We start from the raw sequence: 17,525 nt of genomic DNA on the forward strand, positions 1-17,525 counted from the left end.
AGGAACTAAACCAATAGGGTGCAAATGGATATTTAAAAAGAAATTAAAGACTGATGGATCAATTGATAAATACAAGGCAAGATTGGTTGCCAAAGGTTATACACAAAAGAAAGATATAGATTATTTTGACACTTATGCTCCTGTAACAAGAATAGCATCAATTAGAGTGTTAATTGCTTTAGCTGCAATTTACAAATTACATATACATCAAATGGATGTGAAGACAGCTTTTCTTAATGGAGACCTGGATGAAGAAATTTATATGAAACAACCAGAGGATTGTGTTATCCCAGGTAATGAGCATAAAGTGTGCAAACTGGTAAAGTCTCTTTATGGACTTAAACAAGCACCAAAACAATGGCATGAGAAGTTTGACCAAGTGTTAGTTTCAAATGGTTATACAATTAATGATTCAGATAAGTGTGTATATTCTAAATCATTTGAAGACAACACTTATGTGATAATATGTCTCTATGTTGATGACATGTTAATATTTAGTGCTAATATGGATGTGATAATTAAGACTAAAAAGTTTCTTGCCTCAAATTTTGATATGAAAGATATGGGAGAGGCAAATGTTATTCTTAGGATTAAAATCAATAAGATAAATGATGGTCTTAAGTTATCACAACAACACTATGCTGAAAATTTCTTAAGAAAATTTAGGTATTTAGATAGTAAACCCGTCTCAACTCTTTATGATGGAAATACTCAACTCAAGAAAAATACACAACACAGTGTGAGTCAAAATAGATATGCCCAAATCATTGGTAGCCTTATGTACTTAATGAATAGTACAAGGCCTGATATTGCTCATGCTGTCACTATATTGAGTAGGTATACTCATAATCCCGATAAGAGCCATTGGATAGCATTAGACAGAGTTGCTAGATATTTGAAGAGCACCATTGATTATGGGCTAATGTTTGGAAGTACACCACCTGTATTAGAAGGATATTCCGATGCCAACTGGATATCAGATTCAGATGAAATAAAATCCACAAGTGGTTATATCTTTACACTTGGTGGAGGTGTTGTGTCTTGGAAGTCTTCCAAACAAACTTGCATAGCTCGGTCTACCATAGAGTCTGAGCTTATCGCCTTAGAAAAGGCATGTTCTGAGGCTGAGTGGTTAAGGAATTTCTTAACAGATCTTCCCATTGAAACTCACCCTCCTGTTTCAGTATCAATCCATTGTGATTGTCAGGCCGCAATAGCGAGAGCAAAGAGCAAAATTTATAATGGGAAAAGCAGACATATCCGGATAAGACATACCATTATAAAGCAGCTGCTAGAATATTGGGTAGTGAGCCTAGATTTTGTGAAGTTAGAGTTAAATTTGGCCGATCCTCTGACTAAACCACTAAGTAGGAGGTTAGTGGGATACACGTCGAGAGGGATGAGACTTATGCCTAAAGCATAAGGCAAGAGTGATGGTAACCCTACCTATGTGATTGGAGATCCTAGGAAGTAGGTTCATAAGGGTAATAACAAGTCACTTGTTGTCTTGATAAGTATTATCGAATTTTATATAGAAAGTCCTCCCTATGGCGAGATAATATTGATTGCAGTGAATAAGNCAACCTTGGTTCTGAATTAGAAAGCAATGACAAGTTCCATAGATTGAACAAAATTCTCTTTCTAGTTAGCTTCAATAATCTACCAAATTACTTGCAATATTGTTTCCTGTAAATGGGCATCTTCCCAGAAGGCTATTTGATTGAACATCAGAGATTGATCTGGCTGTGGATAGCAGAAGGATTTGTGGTAGAAAAAGAAGAGAAGACACTTGAAGAGATTGCTCAAAACTACCTCAATGAGCTGAACCGGAATCTGATCCACGTTGCTGAAAGAGGGGTTGATTGTAGCGTTAAAACATGTCGCATCCATGAACTTATGCGTCAGATGATTCTTTCCAAGTCCAGACACAAAAATCTTGCAACAATAACTGGGGAAACAAACACAATAACCGGAATCTGACCCGGATCTGTTCTTTGCTGATGTTTGGGTTGAAGTCACTATTAGACTCAAATATGTTTTCTATGTTTAATCATGGCTTTAACAAGCTCAGGGTGTTGCATATGCGGGGTCTGCCTTTGGAGAAATTTCCAGAAAAGTCACGGGTTTTTTCCCTGTAAGGTATCTAAGTTTGATGGGAACAAGTGTGAAGAGTGTTCCAAGTTCAATTGAAAAGCTTCAATATCTTGAGATATTGGATCTGAAACACAAACATGTCTCTAAATTGCCCACCTGAATCCTAGAGCTACGACAATTGCGTCATCTGTTGGTCTACGGTTATTTTATATACTTATTTATAATTATATATACCCTTCCATAGTAAGCAAGGATTTACGCTCCAGGCAGGGACAGGACAGTTGCATTTCTTGCAATTGCAAAAGCTTTCTTTTGTACACTTAGAGCAAGGTGGAGACATCCTTAAAGAGCTACAGAGGCTGAGCCAATTGAGGAAGTTGAAAATTACGAACTTAAGAAAGGAAGACGGTCCACGTCTGTGCTCTTCGGTTGAAAAGATGAGAAACCTCATGACATTAGACGTAACTTCAACTCAAGAGAATGAAATAATCGATCTAAGTTCTCTATCTTTTCCTCCCTCACTTCTCAAAGGATTATACTTGAAAGGTCCTTTGAGGAGTTACACAACAATGGGTGAATACTCATAGTAATCTGAGTAAATTAAGCCTGAGGTGGTGTAAATTGACGGATGTTCCCTTGAAGCTATTCAAGCTCTTCCAAACCTGGTGGATATTCAGCTTCTTGAGGCCTATGAAGGAGAAGCACTATTGTCAAGGCTGGAGGATTTCAACGACTCACGTTGCAGTGCTTTGAAGAAAGTGCCAGTGCCGTATGGCTGAAGAGCTGTCCCACCTTGGAAAGCTTCATCTTAGAGATGTCATATGAATTTTGCATGACACTTCTGCGGGAAGAACAAGCATATACTTATGTATAAAATGGTCAATCTTTATATCATGTTCAGGAATTCTGAAAATCTTTTCCTAGATTTTTATTTTAATGATTTTAACACCACTTGAAGATCATCAACGAATGACCCTTTCCACAATTTTGACCATTAACAACATTAGACCCATTGACTTTTAAACAACTTTTCATTTAATAAGTTTCTCAATTCTATAACAGCCGTCTGATTTCTTAATTTCATCGAACAAATATGTTTTCAACAAATAGCATTTTTTTATATGCTTTACGTTGTTAAACAACACTTTTATTTGGGCTCCCAAGATAACTGGAACTCTCAAATCTATTGTCAGTCAACCATGTTACAGAAGAGCGCCACTGTTTCAGAAAATGCAATTCAAGGCGAAAGAAGTACACGCACCCTCTCCTCTCTATTTACAAACCCACTTCCAATCTCATCACCAAAATCCAAACCCAAGAACACGAACACAAAAACTAACCCTTTTTTGGGTACAAACCAGGTGGAGTATCACGTGAAGAGCCAGTGTAAATTAGGTATAATCAACCTCCAAAACGCACAACAATACTTCCATCAACTAATCGAAGCTAAATCGATTCCTTTAATCGATACATTTAATCACTTATTAACTTCAGTTTCCAAGTGCAAGGGTTACCCTTTAGTGTTTTCTATGTATAAACAGTTAAATTATAAAGAAATTAAGCCTGATTTGTATACTTTAAACATTTTGATTCATTGTTGTAGTCGCATGAGGAAATTAAAATTTGGGTTTGGTGTGTTCGGTGGTATTTTAAAGAGGGGTTTTGAGCCTGATGTGATTACGGTTACCACTTTGCTTAAGGGTTTGTGTTTAAAGGGTAAAGTTTTTGATGCGGTTAAGGTGTTTGATAAAATGAGTGAAACAGGGTTTCAAGGTGATGTTTTCATATATGGGCTTCTTATTAATGGCCTTTGCAAGATTGGTGAGATGGATTTTGCTCTTGAGTTGCATGGGAGGATGAATTGTGAAGCAAATGTGATCACTTACAGTTTGATTATTGATGGTCTTTGCAAAAATGGGTGTGTTGATGAGGCAATAAAAATATTCTTGGAAATGATAAGAAAAGGAATTAACCCTGATGTTATTGTTTATAGTTCATTGATTAACGGGCTGTGTAGTTTCCGTCGATTGAAGGAGGCTTTTGAATTTTTTGATGAAATGGTTGGTCAAGGGATTTCTGCGGACTTAGTTACTTATAACTCATTGATTCATGGTTTTTGTCAAATGGGAATGCGGAGTGAAGCCAAAAGGGTTTTTGATCAAATGATGGGAGAAGGAATTTCACCTGATGTTGTAACATACACAGTTTTGATAGATTGTCTATGCAAAGAGGGAAAGGTGGGAGAAGCTGCGGACATTTTAGTTTTGATGATTAAGCAAGGGAAGGATCCTAACTTATTCACTTATAATTCACTCATAAGTGGTTTGTGTTTGGCTGATCGACTCGATGATGCTGAAAAATTGTTTGAGTTGATGGTGGATAGAGGTTTTCAGCTCAATGTATATAGCTACAACATCATGATGGATGGCTATAGCAAGAGTTGGAAGACTGATAAAGCAATTCACCTCTTTCAAGAAATGCGTATAAGGGGAGTGAACCCCAATACAGTGACTTACAACACACTCATAGCTGGACTTTTTCGGGCTGGGAGAATAAGAACAGCACAAAAGCTGTTTAATGAGATGCCTACTGCTGGTATATCTCCAGTATTAGCTACATATGCAGTCACGCTGAATGGGCTCTGTCAAAATGGCCACATTAAGGAGGCATTGGATGTGTTTAACTCCCTTGAGAGTGACAAATATGAACCGACTATCGAGATTTTCAGTATACTCATTGATGGTATGTGTAGAGTAGGTAGACTGGACGAAGCAAGACAGAAGTTTGATGAAATGTCAAAGAAAGGCTTGGTTCCTGATGTTGTAACATATAACATAATGATCAATGGCCTCTGCAAGAAAGGGATGTTAATGGAGGCTGATAAGTTGCTTCTTCAAATGGAAGAAAAGGGATGTTTACCAAACTCTATTACATTCAACACCATCATTCAAGGCTTTCTTCAAGAAAATGATGTTAACAAAGCAATGCAACTTCTTGAAAAAATGCGAAATAGGAATTTCTCACCAAATGAAGCAGTCTTTTCAATGCTACTACACCTTGTTGTGGAGGATGCCGGATGCCGTGCAATCATTGAGTCACTTCCAAATGTCTCCCGCTGTTCTTCTGTAGATTCTGTACCATGGGGCGGAGAAGATCCCACTAGATCAGTAACCATATCTTCATCTGTGACATGATCAATTACTTTATTTTATTTTTTTCATTTTTTAAGAATATCTAAACTTCATGTTAATAAAGTTGTACATTTTTCACTGCAAATCATTTTTAAAACGAAGTACCATGTTCTTGTTGATGCCCACATCTTATTCTACTCTGAAGACTTATTAATTCATTACAAATTCCATATTGGTTTTCAGATCGGCGTTCAGTATTCCACGGCAAATGACAGCACAGTGTAGCTTGAGTTCCAGTTAGCAATCAAGAAATAACCTTTGTTATTAGTCTGATCAGTTATAAGGGTTCAACTCTGCTTTTTAACCATCAATGACTGACCTTAAGGGTTCAACTCTGCTTTTAACCACCAATGACTGACCTTAAGGTTCAAAGAATTTATCAAAACTCCTCTAGATGAATAAATTTTCATCATAAGCCATCTAAGTTTTGATTAAAGCAATAGTACCCGTATTAATTAGAAGGAACCCAAGTTTCTCAGCCACTCAGGGAAGAGAAACTGAGATGGAAAAGGTCAATAGTCTCGGAAATTGCTTACTAAGCTGGGAAAAACGGACCAAGTAAATTTCCTGCTTAACTTCTGATGTCAATTTGATGCTGACTATTTTCTGAGTGTCAATATCTTTTGAATAAGGTTCAGATTTGATGAAATTTTCTTTTATCTCCTAGATAAACGTTAGAAAAGAATTGGAATTTTACCAACAAATACCAATGATCCAGTCGACATGTAACTTCCCAGAAGTGTACGTGCCTTCTACAATCACAGAGGCTTCCAGTTAGTCCAATCTTTGGCTATCTTATTTCCTGAAATTGAATTCATAAATGATGCAATTTGGGGATTTCTTAAAAACGTAGTGATGTTTGGGAGAAATTACATCCAGATTCCATAACTTCCAACAAATTCGGAACTTTTGACAATGTCTTTACTCTTTAGTGCTCCGCTTGAGAGGTAAACTAAAAACTATGTTCTCCAGTGCCCCACTACAGGAAATAAGTAAGACAACATGTAAGAACGTAACTATTCAGAACCCCACCAGAGAAAGTGGGTATGGGTCCATGGGATGTACATGCTATTATATGATACCGAAGAGGAAGCATTACATGCTTTATGGAGAAAGAGGAAATAAACTCTGTTGGTCAAGGGACTATATGACATCTCTCTTTTCTTTATCTTACAAAACTGTTCCATCTATTCTCTGCATCTCCATTGGTCTTCCTCCATATCAGCCTGTTTGAAGAAAGGTTGTAGAATCGATCTTGTATCCTTGTCAAAAACTCAAAATCAATTAGCTCCACACTGCAGCTCTCCTCTTATTTTTCTGATACCATTTGATTTTGAGAAGTGAGAGGCACTTCCCTAGCAGATTGCACTTGATCACATCACCTTCTTCTAGACTTTGCCACGACTCGTCCTGTCTGCAAAGATCCTTAGCTTGGGTAGATACTTCAGTTAATCTTAGTGGAAACAAAATTATAAAGATGATGTTCATGGTTTCAGTTTTTGTGAGTAGAGACTCAATGGGGATTGCAGCAAAACTGGTAAAAAGAGAGGCCAAAAATTTCTTCTAAGGAAAGAAACATAATCCATCATTTTGCAACAAGATTTAAAGTGTTTAAAAGCAAAACAATCTTCATTTTCTCACTTTATCGGACAAGAAACATCCCTGTTCCTAGTTTTCTAGTTAAGCTGATCCTTAATATCCCCTTAACAGAAAGACTAAGTTACAAGAAGATCATACACTCAAGATATTCTCATCTGTATTCCTCTGGCAAGCGGTATCCAGACATGATTATTTTATCGACAAACATCTTGCCTGTCTGGCATGACTGCCAGTGCAATGTCAAGTTGAATTCTTTACCCCGGAGATTGTGTCCCTACATGGAAAAGGAAGGGAAATATGAGAATCAAATTCAATTTGGTAAAGAAAACACCTAAGTTCACTTATGAATATCGGTAGACAGAATAATAAACAAATTCATTATGATGGCATACCTGATCAACAAAACGGTACTTGTTAGAGGTGTGAATGGAAAACTTGGCAGACTCTTTGGTAGGTATTATATCATCCCAAAGTGACACCTGTGCGACAACATTCAAAGTCAATCAAGTAAGAGCATTGTTCAACAGATAAACCTGAGATCTGATAAGTACTTCTAAAATTCGCATGCAAATAATATTGGACAGAGGGGTGTTTATGAGCAGGAAGTATGCAAAGGCAAATCATATAGCCTCATAATTACCTCATAAGTTCATAATCTAGAACGGATAACACAATATTAAATAATCAAAAAAATAGAAAACAATTGTACTTCAGAAAATATATGCACCGCATTCCTTGAGATTACCTGGTTTAGTGCATTCTTTGGGGTTTTGTATTCAGCTGCTACGAAAATAAAAAGCTGCAATGAGTAGTAAGGCAATGATCAATCTCAAATCAGCTTTGGGTTTACACACATAATTGTAAAGAGGAACTGGCAAATAAGCCTATCATATTTGGGCATCCTCATTGAATATGTAAATAGGATTTGAAACAGGAAAAATTAAATAATATATAAACTGCTAAAGATTATAAAAAAAAATTATTTGACCAGTAGATATATCCTATGGGGTCTAATTTACATGTTTACATGTCAGCGATGAGCATATTAAATTTTCGCAATGTCTATCAAGGAAACCTCTTATGTATCAACCTACCACTAAAAATACCTTGGAAAAGCACTTTCAATCAGCAAATAACTATAAAAGCCTCTACAAGAAAGAGATAAAGACATCTTGGAAAATCAACCTGTTTGGTGTTCCATGTAAACAGCGATTGCAAATCCGCGGTTATATTCGTGTCAGGCTGACCTACATACAAGAAAAAAGTTTATTTAGAGTAAATTTAGAATCAAGAGCTAGAAGATAAATGACATAATCATGTGTGCTTATAAAACAACACATCCGTAGAAAGAGCTATGCATGTAATAATCAGGCTTGTCCCTTTCAATCCATTATTCCTATAATGTGAATATGAAACCATAAAAAGAACTTTCTGGTTCATTTAGAAAATAATGATCATTGGTAATCTCCAAAGTTTGATTTTCTTCTTTCAGATGACGAGAGAAGCCCCTCATCGTATCCTCTGCAACTCCTAAATCAACTGCTTATGTTTTTAGCCAGGGTAGGGCAGAGAGGCAAACCCTAGACATTATAATGACCCCACAATACACAGCATTTAGGCAACAAATGACTGGGAATCGAACCCGTACCAAGGGGGTCTAGGTTTACATCCCCTCTAGCAATATACTTTTACCATCCCTACCGAAAAAAGGTGTCATCAACAATGAAATTCCAAATGATCGGATGCCAACTGAATGATCATCTTACTGTAACAAGAATTCTCACTTCACCAAAGCCGCACCTATCATGTATTAAACTAAACTCTCCACTCATTAAAGTAGTATAAACTAAATAATGATGTACATTATCAACATTCCTCTCATCAATCAAAGCTTCTACTTATCAAACTAATAACTTAATCATACACATAATTCAGAATCAAAACCCCATAAATCTAACAAAGCTTATACAAATTACAAACATCAATACTAAAAATCAAAAAAAATTGAAAAATTACCTCATCGTTTCCATGCGTCTGCTTCTGAAACCAATTAATATTCAATACCTACAATCACAAAATACACAAACCCAGAAACAAAATCAGTCAGGGATTCTTAATTCTAACACAAATCAAAGATGGATCTGAAAAAAATGAAACGAATCGAATAAAGACGCTCGTAAGTTGACCTGGATTTCAGCAGTCGGAGAAGGAGCGTAAGGTTGTCGAAATAGAAGCGGTGGCGACAATAAGGCAAGAATCGTGACGGCGAACGTTAACAGAGCGTTGGCTCTGTACCAAAATGAATGCATTTTTTTTTGTATCGGCGTTTTTGTTGCAGCTCGTTTTTATTATTTTTATTTTGTTTTTGTTGTTATTATTTGTTTTTTGTTTTTGTTTGTGGGTTTTAATATTTTGTTGAACAGTAAATAGGGTTCTGTTAATTGAGCAATTTCATTGGATGAAACACATGATTTGGTGGGTTCAACTGCTGACGTGGATTTTTTAAGGTTTTGAATTATGATTTTACTTTTTCTTTTTGTAGAGTTACGAAAATGGGAATAAGACTAGGAAAAACAACTCTTAATTTTCCATAAACATTTCAATATATTAGGGTCTTTTTGGTAGATTAGTTAAAAAAATGTTATTCTGAAAAGTGTTTTAAGTTGAATTAAAATTGGATTAAATCGAATAGAATCATATTCTAAAAATATCTTAAAATTATTTCAGAATTTAATAAAATATTGAAATAGTTGTTTGTTATATTTTTTTAAAAAGGTTTGTAAAACAGAATAGTTATTTGATACATTTTTTGAAAATATTTATTATTTTTTTAACCTCCTACATTTGTTAATTTAGCTAAACAACCTCACAATAAAAATTTAAAAATTACCAAAACACCCCAACCACCTAAGAGGACAATTGACCGTCGGCCATCACCACCGAACAACAGTTGACAGTCGTCGAAATGGCACACGATCGGCTAGATCCAACCAGTCCTACGCCGATATGGCCATTTTCGACAAGATCCAACTTGGATCTAGCCAAAAATAGTTAGACTACGATCACAGATTTGGCGTTGATGGCCAGATAGCCAAATAGATATAGTCGTTAACAACTAGATCTTGGCAAGAATCTGGTCATCAACAGCCAGATCCGGTCGATCGTGAGCCGTTCTAGCCATGTCGACTGACAACAACGGCAGTGACCAGCGATGGTTGTTGGCAGGCGATGGTGGTATAGGGTAACAAACAGAGCCTTAAATTATACAAAAGTAACTCCAAACGTCACCAAAAATATTTAAAATGAAACTTTTGGTGACTTTAAGGGTCTGCTTGGGAGTTTCATGGTAGCGGTTATGAGGGTAAACCATCGTAGCGGTTTTGAGGGGTTTTTAGTAGCGGTTTTTAAAACACCCAATCCGTGCTTGGGAGTTTATTTTCTAACGGTTCTGACAGTTTTTTTAAATGATAAACATATATACCCATAAAGTTAAAACACTCTCTCAAGTTAAAACACTCTCTCTTTTGCTGAATTAACTTTGATAAATACAGATAATGCCTATATTATTTGTTTTTATTTCCTTTCTCTCCAATCAAACAAGAGGCTCTCTCTGACAGTTATGATTGCTTCAACAAGTTCCGTTATTGGAGGTCATTAGTTTCAAACAAGAGGTCTCTCTGACAGTTATGATGGTATGACAGGTGTTGGAGATGATGAATGCACAACAGGGAGCAAAGAAGTGGTGCTTGAGACGGACACAGACTGGTCCATGGTAAACTGAGGGGCTAATTAGTAAACAAAACGGTACTTGTTAGAGGTGTGAATGGAAAACTTGGCAGACTCTTTGGTAGGTATTATATCATCCCAAAGTGACACCTGTGCTACAACATTCAAAGTCAATCAAGTTAAGAGCATTGTTTCAAGCAGATAAACCTGAGATCTGATAAGTACTTCTAAAATTCTCATGCAATATAATATTGGCACAGAGCGGGTGTTTATGAGCAGGAAGTATGCAAAGGCAAATCATTATAGCCTCATAATTACCTCATAAGTTCATAATCTAGAACGGATAACACAATACTAGAATAATCACAAAAATAGAAAACAACTGTACTTCAGAAAATATATGCACCCGCATTCCTTGAGATTACCTGGTTTAGTGCATTCTTTGGGGTTTTGTATTCAGCTGCGACGAAAATAAAAAGCTGCAATGAGTAGTAAGGCAATGATCAAATCTCAAATCAGCTTTGGGTTTACACACAATAATTGTAAAAGAGGAACTGGCCAAATAAGCCTATCATATTTGGGCATCCTCATTGAATTAGTAAATAGGATTTGAAACAGGAAAAAATTAAAATGATTAATAAACTGCTAAAAGATTATAAAAAAGAAAATTATTTGACCAGTAGATATAATCCTATGGGGTCTAATTTACATGTTTACATGTCAGCGATGAGCATATTAAATTTTCGCAATGTCTACTCACAGGAAACCTCTTATGTATCAACCTACCACTAAAAATACCTTGGAAAAGCACTTTCAATCAGCAAATAACTATAAAAGCCTCTACAAGAAAAGAGATAAAGACATCTTGGAAAATCAACCTGTTTGGTGTTCCATGTAAACAGCGATTGCAAATCGGCGGTTATATTCAGTGTCAGGCTGACCTACATACAAGAAAAAAGTTTATTTAGAGTAAATTTAGAATCAAAAGCTAGAAGACACATGACATAATCATGTGTGCTTATAACACAACACATCCATAGAAGAAGAGCTATGCATGTAATAATCAGGCCTGTCCCTTTCAATCCATTATTCCTATAATGTGAATTATGAAAACCATAAAAAGAACTTTCTGGTTCATTTAGAAAATAATGATCATTGTTAATCTCCAAAGTTTGATTTTCTTCTTTCAGATGGCAAGGGAAGTCCCCTCATCGTATCCTCTGAAAAACTCCTAAATCAACTGGTTATGTTTTTAGCCAGGGTAGGGCAGATAGGCAAACCCTAGACATTACAATGACCCCACAATACACATAGCATTTAGGCATTGCACAATGACTGGGAATCGAACCCGTACCAAGGCGGGTCTAGGTTTACAATCTCCTCTAGCAATATACTTATTGCTATCCCTACCGGAAAAGGGTGTCATCAACAATGAAATTCCAAATGATCCGGATGCCAACTGAATGATCATCTTACTGTAACAAGAATTCTCACTATCACCAAAGCCGCACCTTATCATGTATTAAACTATAACTCTCACTCATTAAAGTAGTATAAACTAAATAATGATGTACAATTATCAACATTCCTCTCATCAATCAAAGCTTCTACTTATCAAACTAATAACTTAATCATACACATAATTCAGAATCAAAACCCCATAAATCTAACAAAGCTTATACAAATTACAAACAATCAATACTAAAAATCAAAAAAAAATTGAAAAATTACCTCATCGTTTCCATGCGTCTGCTTCTGAAACCAATTAATATTCAATACCTACAATCACAAAATACACAAACCCAGAAACAAAATCAGTCATGGGATCTCTTAATTCTAACACAAATCAAAGATGGATCTGAAAAAAATGAAACGAATCGAATAAAAGACGCTCGTAAGTTGACCTGGATTTCAGCAGTCGGAGAAGGAGCGTTAAGGTTGTCAGAAATAGAAGCGGTGGCGCACAATAAGGCAAGAATCGTGACGGCGAACGTTAACAGAGCGTTGGCTCTGTACCAAAATGAATGCATTTTTTTTTGTATCGGCGTTTTTGTTGCAGCTCGTTTTTATTATTTTTATTTTGTTTTTGTTTTTTATTATTTGTTTTTTGTTTTTGTTTGTGGGTTTTAATATTTTGTTGAACAGTAATAGGGTTCTGTTAATTGAGCAATTTCATTGGATGAAACACATGATTTGGTGGGTTCAACTGCTGACGTGGATTTTTTAAGGTTTTGAATTATGATTTTACTTTTTCTTTTTGTAGAGTTACGAAAATGGGAATAAGACTAGGAAAAACAACTCTTAATTTTCCATAAACATTTCAATATATTAGGGTCTTTTTGGTAGATTAGTTAAAAAAATGTTATTCTGAAAAGTGTTTTAAGTTGAATTAAAATTGGATTAAATCGAATAGAATCATATTCTAAAAATATCTTAAAATTATTTCAGAATTTAATAAAATATTGAAATAGTTGTTTGTTATATTTTTTTAAAAAGGTTTGTAAAACAGAATAGTTATTTGATACATTTTTTGAAAATATTTATTATTTTTTTAACCTCCTACATTTGTTAATTTAGCTAAACAACCTCACAATAAAAATTTAAAAATTACCAAAACACCCCAACCACCTAAGAGGACAATTGACCGTCGGCCATCACCACCGAACAACAGTTGACAGTCGTCGAAATGGCACACGATCGGCTAGATCCAACCAGTCCTACGCCGATATGGCCATTTTCGACAAGATCCAACTTGGATCTAGCCAAAAATAGTTAGACTACGATCACAGATTTGGCGTTGATGGCCAGATAGCCAAATAGATATAGTCGTTAACAACTAGATCTTGGCAAGAATCTGGTCATCAACAGCCAGATCCGGTCGATCGTGAGCCGTTCTAGCCATGTCGACTGACAACAACGGCAGTGACCAGCGATGGTTGTTGGCAGGCGATGGTGGTATAGGGTAACAAACAGAGCCTTAAATTATACAAAAGTAACTCCAAACGTCACCAAAAATATTTAAAATGAAACTTTTGGTGACTTTAAGGGTCTGCTTGGGAGTTTCATGGTAGCGGTTATGAGGGTAAACCATCGTAGCGGTTTTGAGGGGTTTTTAGTAGCGGTTTTTAAAACACCCAATCCGTGCTTGGGAGTTTATTTTCTAACGGTTCTGACAGTTTTTTTAAATGATAAACATATATACCCATAAAGTTAAAACACTCTCTAAAGTTAAAACACTCTCTCTTTTGCTGAATTAACTTTGATAAATACAGATAATGCCTACATTATTTGTTTTTATTTCCTTTCTCTCCAATCAAACAAGAGGCTCTCTCTGACAGTTATGATTGCTTCAACAAGTTCCGTTATTGGAGGTCATTAGTTTCAAACAAGAGGTCTCTCTGACAGTTATGATGGTATGACAGGTGTTGGAGATGATGAATGCACAACAGGGAGCAAAGAAGTGGTGCTTGAGACGGACACAGACTGGTCCATGGTAAACTGAGGGGCGGGATTATGGTGCTTGAAATTATGTCTGGTAGTAGCTGTACATATTTGAGGCAAACATGTATGAGCAGCTCGTGAGCTACCATTCATATATATAATTAGTTTATTGTTTTAGATGCCCCCTTTGCATACTGGACGAGCCAAAGCTTTTTAATATCATCACGTAAACATATATGTATATATATGGAATACTTTGAGAATAATGTGAGAAGAAATGACCAAGAAAGAATTAACGCTTGAATGTATTAAGACAAATTAATTCTGCAAGAATGAAAAATACGGTAAGAGGGTTTGAGACACCACTCTTAAAAGAGTAAGAACTGCAAGAATGCCTTACTCTTCTAAGCAAATCAGTTAAGACTGTTTGACCTTCAAGTTTTACAACAAATGAAAAACTACAACAGAAGATAACCAAGCTGGTAAAACTTGAAGGTGGAATGTAAGGGAAATATTATGGTAAAGGGGGCAACCTTTTTGGACGATTGGATGGCAACCATAGAACTTTGGCAACCATGGTGAGGGGGACCATAGAACTTTTTGGACGATTGGATGGCAACCATAGAACATTGGGGCAGCAACCTTTTTGTGTACAGCAAAGAGATTATCAGCGGAAATGGGTTTTTTTGGGATAAAAATTTTAAACCAGTCAAAACACCCTGATTTGGGGTGTTTTATAAACCCCTCAAAAATATACTACACTGGTTTTGAGGGATTTTTAAACCAGTCAAAACCAGCCCATTAAAAATCTGGCAAGTAATGGTTTTTAAACACCTCAAAACCAGTCTAATTAAAAACCCCCCAAAACCAGTGAAAAAAAAAAACTCCCAAGCAGGCCCTAAGGGTGTGTTTGGTCAGGGGTAATCTCCCATTACTGAGGTAATGTTATCTTATATTAGAACATCTCCAATGTTTCATATAAATAAAGAACATCTTCATTAATTTTTAAATATAAAGAACAAAATTTTTATTCAAATCCAATAAACTCTTTAAATTTTAGAAGAGAGAATATGTTTTTTCAATAAAGAAATTTAATAGGAGACATAAATAATAAATAAAATGCATAGAAACTTGTAATTTATTATTTAAAATTATAATAGATAGTGAAATTTAACTCTCTACAACCTCACTCTTTAATTTATATTTAAAGACTAAAAAGTCTATTGAACTCTTATTTTTAAGGATAAACTCTTTATAATAAAGAATTTAAATCATATAAAGAGTTCTTTGAAGATGTTCTTACTTGATTAATATATTTAGTTGTCAAGTAATATAAGATTCCTATAATCTTCTAAAACCAATAGTAATTACTATTAATTATATAAAAAATAATCTGATTATCTCTATTTTCTTAAGTATTTTAAGATTACTTGACAATATTATTTTTGTTATAATTTTACTCATAATTATCACAAATCTTAGACAATGATACCCTTATTTTAAAAATAAGTTACAAATATATTCATAGACTATTTTATCTTTATATACACATTTTTTAGGACATAAATACCCCTAGACTTTAATAAAATTACCCAAGGATGGTGCCCTGATTTGGCCACAATCGACAACCACCAGTCAACTGGATCTAGCCGATTGTGTGCCCAATCTGGCACTTTACTAGATCTATAACCGAAAACAACCAGATCTACGAATTCTAACCGTCAACGACAACCAAATCTCTAGCCGTTAACAAGAAGACCATTTTTGGTCAAATTGACACACAGTCGACTAGATCTAACCGATCTTGGGCAGTTACAGCCACTATTGTCGTCGCCAACAATGGTGGCAGGTGGCCAACAATGGCTTGGGGTTAGTGGCATTTTTTTGTTAAGTCTTAAACTTTTTTTTTTTTAACGATATTTTAGCAATATCTCAAACATATGGGGCCAAAGAAACTATTCAAAAATGATATTATATTAATATTTAAAAAAAAAGGATAATTTAATAAATTAAATAACATACCTACTAATTTATTATATTCAACCAAACACATTTCTCTAAATGATAATTTAACTTTCCATTAATATAATATTCTAAGTAATACATCATTCACCTAAAATAAAAAATAAAAATAAAATTCTTAAAATGATGCCGGTGGAGTTTTCCACGAAATTAGATTATTTAGGTCAATGAAAAGACTTTTATTTGAAAAGGAAGTACAAGTCAGTAAGTCAGAATACAAAAAACAGGAATCCTATTTAAATTTTAAATCAAACTGTTTAAGCTAAAACGTTGGATATTAGTGGGTAAAATTATAATAAAATAAGATTAAAGGAAACAAACTTTGAGAAATTAAAATAAGCTTTATGGACCATTTAAAGATTTTTAAAAAATAAAGAAATTATTTAATACTAATTGTTCTACCCATTTTGGATTTTAAGGATCCTTCCCAATCGGCTAGATCCAACCAGTCCTACGCCGATATGGCCTTTTCGCAAGATCCAACTTGGATCTAGCCAAAATAGTTAGACTACGATCACAGATTTGGCGTTGATGGCCAGATAGCCAAATGATATGTCGTTAACAACTAGATCTTGGCAAGAATCTGGTCATCAACACCAGATCCGTTCGATCGTGAGCCGTTCTAGCCATGTCGACTGACAACAACGGCAGTGACCAGCGATGTTTGTTGGCAGCGATGGTGGTATAGGGTAACAAACAGAGCCTTAAATTATACAAAAGTAACTCCAAACGTCACCAAAAATATTTAAAATGAAACTTTTGGTGACTTTAAGGGTCTGCTTGGGAGTTTCATGGTAGCGGTTATGAGGGTAAACCATCGTAGCGTTTTTGAGGGGTTTTTAGTAGCGGTTTTTAAAACACCCAATCCGTGCTTGGGAGTTTATTTTCTAACGGTTCTGACAGTTTTTTTAAATGATAAACATATACCCTAAAGTTAAAACACTCTCTCAAGTTAAAACACTCTCTCTTTTGCTGAATTAACTTTGATAAATACATAATGCCTATATTATTTGTTTTTATTCCTTTCTCTCCAACAAACAAGAGGCTCTCTCTGACAGTTATGATTGCTTCAACAAGTTCCGTTATTGGAGGTCATTAGTTTCAAACAAGAGGTCTCTCTGACAGTTATGATGGTATGACAGTGTTGGAGATTTCCTTTTTCTTTTTGTAGAGTTACGAAAATGGGAATAAGACTAGGAAAAACAACTCTTAATTTTCCATAAACATTTCAATATATTAGGGTCTTTTTGGTAGGTTATTTAAAAAATGTTATTCTAAAAAGTGCTTTAAGTTGAATAAATTTGATTAAATTGAATAGGATCAGATTCTAAAAATATCTTAAAACTATATCAGTGTTTGATAAAATGTTGAAATAGTTGTTTGGTATAATTTTTTAAAAAGGTTTGTAAGACAGAATAGTTATTTGATACATTTTCTGAAAATATTTATTAT

General features: G+C 35.0%; 3 protein-coding genes and 1 pseudogene across 3 annotated transcripts; 2 read left to right on the plus strand and 2 right to left on the minus strand.

Moving 5' to 3' along the window:
* The first annotated feature begins 1,692 nt into the window (after positions 1-1,692).
* On the plus strand, positions 1,693-2,873 carry LOC116130763 (disease resistance protein PIK6-NP-like). Its single transcript, XM_031416464.1, has 4 exons — positions 1,693-1,857; positions 2,072-2,139; positions 2,339-2,640; positions 2,737-2,873. The coding sequence occupies exons 1-4, from the start codon at positions 1,693-1,695 to the stop codon at positions 2,871-2,873; spliced, it is 672 nt and encodes a 223-aa protein (XP_031272324.1).
* A 219-nt stretch (positions 2,874-3,092) lies between these two features.
* On the plus strand, positions 3,093-5,380 carry LOC116130795 (pentatricopeptide repeat-containing protein At1g63330-like). The gene has a single exon (XM_031416481.1). The coding sequence runs from the start codon at positions 3,216-3,218 to the stop codon at positions 5,286-5,288; it is 2,073 nt and encodes a 690-aa protein (XP_031272341.1). The 5' UTR covers positions 3,093-3,215; the 3' UTR covers positions 5,289-5,380.
* Positions 5,381-6,852: 1,472 nt separating this feature from the next.
* Positions 6,853-9,242, minus strand: LOC116130822 (annotated as a pseudogene).
* A 1,431-nt stretch (positions 9,243-10,673) lies between these two features.
* Positions 10,674-12,696, minus strand: LOC116130764 (signal peptidase complex subunit 3B-like). The gene is made up of 5 exons (XM_031416465.1): positions 12,515-12,696; positions 12,342-12,389; positions 11,489-11,551; positions 11,036-11,089; positions 10,674-10,760 (listed from the first exon to the last, which is right to left on the minus strand). Exons 1-5 carry the CDS (start codon positions 12,638-12,640, stop codon positions 10,674-10,676), a joined length of 378 nt encoding a protein of 125 aa, XP_031272325.1. The 5' UTR covers positions 12,641-12,696.
* Positions 12,697-17,525: the final 4,829 nt, after the last annotated feature.

This window comes from Pistacia vera, unplaced genomic scaffold (assembly GCF_008641045.1).
Source record: "Pistacia vera cultivar Batoury unplaced genomic scaffold, PisVer_v2 Contig225, whole genome shotgun sequence".
Classification (NCBI taxonomy): Eukaryota; Viridiplantae; Streptophyta; class Magnoliopsida; order Sapindales; family Anacardiaceae; genus Pistacia; species Pistacia vera.